Consider the following 4,815-nt stretch of genomic DNA (forward strand, 5'->3'; position numbering starts at 1 on the left):
CTACATTTATAATTTATTAGCCCTAAATATGTTTTTAAAATTTAATAGAATTTTCCCGCTTTTACTATTTTAACTCTGTGGTCCCCTTGTGTGATTTTGTAAACTACTTCAGTATTATCCTTCAGGTTTTTTATTTTAAGATTAAATTCTTTTAATTGGCCTTTTCTATACTTTATTCTATGTGTGCCAGAAGTGTGAGCCCTCACACTTGAAAGTGATGTACTTCAATTATTCCAAATTAAGACAGAATTATTAATGGGGCTTCTATTATCTTGATTATTTTTATTGTAGTTTAAGTAATTGGATCCCAGAGTTTATTGAATAAGATCAAGCTTCTGAATTACGCTTGTAAGAAAAGTAGTAGGTAAATAACACACTATAGCACTATTCTAGCGCAGCATTGGTATTAACTCTTAAATAATATTTTGCACTGCCATAGCAAGCTTTTGATTCAAGTTTGTCCTGTAAATATAGCAGAAGAAATTGTAGAGAGATGCCTTATATTAGGTTATTAAGTATGAAATGTCCAATTTCCTTAAATACTAAGTTTGACAATTGATACCTCTGACATTTCACTTTGACACTTGTTTTATTTTTATTGTGAAGGTACATCCTCATTCTTTCAAATGCACGGTTTGGCTCGTGATTATTTTTCAGATTTTTTTAGAGCAAATTTTGTGAAACCATGGATAAGTCAAAAATTCACGTTATTTTCAAATACGAGTTCCACCGTGGAACAAATGCTGTGCAGACAGCTCGAAATATCTACAAAGTGTTTGGGAAGGACGTGCCTGTTGAACACAAAGTACGTCAGTGGTTTGAGAGGTTCTGTTATGGTGATTTTAATCTTGAAAATGAGCCACGTAGGCAACCTGAGACCAAGGTGGATAATGATGAGCTGAAAGCTGTAGTGGAAGCAAATCCATCTCAACCTACCTGTGAATTAGCAGCAAGGTTTGACATTACTATTCCAACAATATTGGATCATTTGAAACAAATGGGCATGGTAAAGAAACTGAATAGATGGGTGGATACCACATGAATTAAACAAGTATCAGAAGAGAAATTGTTTTGAAGCTTGCCTTTCTTTACCGTCATGACATAAAGGCGAACCATTTCTAGACAGTATTGTCACGTGTGGTGAAAAATGGATTCTTTATGACAATCGAGAGTGTTCAGCACAATGGCTGGATAAAGATGAAGTGCCGAAACACAGTCTAAAACCAAATATTCATCAAAAAAAGCTAATGGTGTCTGGTGGTCCAGTGCTGGTATTATCCACTACACCTTCATGAAACCTGGTCAGTTGATTACAGCGGATGTCTACTGCAGCCAGTTGGATGAAATGATGAGGATGTTTGTGATTAAGCAGCCGAGATTGGTCAATAGACACAGGCCAATCCTCTTGCAAGACAACGCTCGACCACATGTCGCACAAACAACGCTGCTCAAACTACAGAGGCTGGACTTGGAAACTCTCTGTCATCCACTGTATTCACCAGACCTTGCACCAACTGACTACCACTTCTTCCAGGCTTTAGACCACTTCTTGGAAGGAAAAATACTTAATTCTCAACAAGCTGTGGAAAATGCCTTTCGTGATTTCATTGCCACTCGCTGTCCAGGCTTCTTCACTGCAGGCATAAGCAACCTTTAAGATGGCAAAACTGTGTTGATAGTTAGGCACATACTTTGATTAATTGTACTGCTTCTTGTATGAGATATAATAAACTAAACTTTTGATTTGAAATTGGACATTTTGTATTTAATGGTTAACTTCTCCCAAAAAACTATAATGCCATGAACTACATGTAACTTAACATAAATATGTAGCATATTTAAATAACCGTGATACTTACCATGATCTTTTTCTTCCCAGCAAATATAATTTTTATCTCTATTCTTCCTTACCTGTTATTGCCTGCACACCACATCCATACTGCTAACCTTTGCTGTCATCTGCAATACATATTCTGATGTGTGCTGTGTTCCATCAACTCAGTCTCTCCTGCCTTTGTGTTTTATCCTTGTGTTTCCCCTATTGAGTGATTTCATATCTTTAGCCTCTAAAGCTGCTCAAAATTCACCACTCCAGAAAGCCTTCATTGTTCAACTAGCAAATCCTTACAGCTCTGTATTTCTATAACCCCTCAGCATTATGGCTTTATTTTCCACTATGTTAACAGTTATCTGTAGTTTGCTTTGTGTGTATATAAGATTGTTTTCATTATTATTGCCCTTATATTGATTTGTTATTTCTTGAGAGTGAGGATGAGACATCCCTTTTTAAAAATTTTCTCCTAGAATTTTCATAGGAAATTAAGGAAAAGTAGATAGGCCAGTGGTAAATACTAATTGCAGTTATAGGATTTCAGAAGCTAGAAAACTTGTATTCTCTCCTTTTGCTTGAATGGAAACAAAATAGTTTTATAGGATTATGTTTAGATTGTAGGATGTATTCATGCTTTCACAAGGCCGGCTTTCCTAAGACTTTACAACAGAAGATGGCCAAACATAAGACCCTGGTGTCTTTAATGAGTATGAATGCCTTCATTAGAGCAATAAACTTGTTTTTTAAATTTCAAAAAAAACTGCAAGTTTGTCGAGCATGGTTTCTGGTGAATGATTAGTTGACGTTTTGTTGCAGCAAGATAAAGCCGATCTTATCCGACCGAAACGGAAATATGAAAAGAAGCCCAAAGTCTTACCATCGTCTGCTGCTACTCCCCAACAGATGAGTCCTGCTGCACTGCCAGTCTTTAATGCTAAAGATTTGAATCAGTATGACTTTCCCAGCTCAGACGAAGAACCTCTCTCCCAGGTAAAAATAAGAATTTCTCTATGAATATAGGGGAGGCATGTAGGAAGTCACATATTTGACCTGCTTTATTTATTTTATTTAAAGGTTTTGTCTGGCTCTTCAGAAGCTGAGGAAGAGAATGATCCTGATGGTCCTTTTGCTTTCCGTAGGAAAGCAGGCTGTCAGTACTACGCTGTAAGTGTCAGATTCTCTTTTTAAATAAAACCTGTTTACCTTTAATTGGCAAAATGAAATAATTCGAATTTTTTTTTCAAGCCTCACTTAGACCAAACTGGCAACTGGCCTTGGACTAGTCCTGAAGATGGAGGATTAGGTGATGTGCGATATAGATACTGCTTAACTACTCTCACCGTACCCCAAAGGTGTATTGGATTTGCACGAAGACGGGTTGGGCGCGGTGGAAGGTAAGATATTTCTGTATTCCTACCTAGTAGAGGGATATTTTGGGTAATCGAATCTAAAGTTTAAAGCCAGGTAGTCTTTTTAAACAGCTCATAAGTTCCCGTTTGCTGTTGTTACCTGGTTTGTTGACTAAATATTTTTGCCACTTTGCTACCTGGTTCTTACACAATGGTAGCTTTTAATGCATAACTCTGATGGGCCCCATAATGGATCTGCTTTTCTCCCCAAGATTGAAAACCTCAGATAAATTATCAAGAGATAGAGAATTCTGAGGAAAGGCAACAGATGAAAACAACTGTAATTCATGATTGCACATGTTTATTATGTTAAAGAAACTACAAAAAGTTGTTTTAGGAATTCTGAGAGATACTGGGAAGGGGGATAAAATGTACCCAGAATTGTCACCTTAACTAACACAATGGATTGCTTAGCTCGTCAGTGAAAGGGATCTGTGCACGACCTATCCTGACATCCCAACCTGTCAGCATCTAATTGTCCTTCCTTTGTTTAAACCTGATAGGACTCCTTGTATAAAGGAGTGCGAATGCCTCTGTGTGAGAAGTTGTTTGGATGGGGGGAGCAAAGGAATTGCAGAACACAAACACAAAAGGAAAGACATTAATGTATAAATATAGAAAAAAATTAAAAGGCAAAACAGAAAAGGTATCGAGGTGCTTTCGGGAAGAAACCCAAGGGTATAATTTATAATAAATTAATACATTATACATAGGTTTCTTTCATTTTTAATTCTTAATTTCAGGTTTTAATCTCTTAAATATTAGTTTAGAATTATCTGAGAACTAAAATACATTTTATTTAGTCATTATGATGTCATTAGGTTGACATCAGTAGTAGTAAAAATTCACATTGGCTATACTTTATTACTGGCGTTAAATCAGTGTTAGCATGTTGAGATGGAGTCATTTGTAAAGTTTATATAAATAGCATAAAAATATATCCTATAGCCAGGCATGGTGACTCACACCTGTAATCCCCCTAACTTGGGAGACTGAGACGGGAGAATCACTTGAGGCCAGGAGTGCAAGACCCCGTCTCTGCAAAATTATTTAAAAGTTAGCTGGATTAGCCAGGTATTTTATGTTATATCAGCTACTGTATTAGCTAGTACAGTAGCTTGCCTGTAGTCCAAGCTACTCGGGATGCTGAGGCAGGAGGATCGCTTGAGCGCAGGAATTCGAGGCTTCAGTGACCTGTGATCGTGCTACTGCACTCCAGCCTGGGCAGCAGAGCGAGACCCTGTCTCTTAATGGGAAATAAATAAATAAATAAATAAATATCCTCTAGAGTAGTAGATCTCAAATATTTTGTCTGCAAGAAATTTTAATGGTATATAATATGACATGTCTTCTACTGCTTTTCTCCTTCCTTCCCCTTCCCCCCCAAAAAGAATGAAGTTTTTGCTTAAATATGAAACAAATATGTCAGCAATATTTTATAAAATGTTTGTTTTGGTGCTTTGAAATGGAGGTGAAACTCTTTGGTTGAAAATAATTTGAAAAAAGAATCTTTATTAGAAAGTGAGATTTTAGCCTATAAGAGCCAAATACTGAAGTACTCAACTTTGCAGGTTT

The 4,815-nt window shown here is 36.6% G+C and overlaps 1 protein-coding gene across 1 annotated transcript in view; it reads left to right on the forward strand.

The window, feature by feature from the left end:
* The window catches only part of EPC1 (enhancer of polycomb homolog 1 (Drosophila)), a 70,510-nt gene that overhangs the window by 50,954 nt on the left and 14,741 nt on the right, over window positions 1-4,815 (forward strand). The window contains exons 5-7 of the mRNA XM_012654842.1: window positions 2,648-2,821; window positions 2,906-2,995; window positions 3,077-3,225. Of these exons, the coding sequence (XP_012510296.1) occupies window positions 2,648-2,821; window positions 2,906-2,995; window positions 3,077-3,225 (413 nt within the window). The remainder of the gene's footprint in view (window positions 1-2,647; window positions 2,822-2,905; window positions 2,996-3,076; window positions 3,226-4,815) is intronic.

Source organism: Propithecus coquereli, unplaced genomic scaffold (genome assembly GCF_000956105.1).
Source record: "Propithecus coquereli isolate 6110/MARCELLA unplaced genomic scaffold, Pcoq_1.0 Scaffold45, whole genome shotgun sequence".
Classification (NCBI taxonomy): Eukaryota; Metazoa; Chordata; class Mammalia; order Primates; family Indriidae; genus Propithecus; species Propithecus coquereli.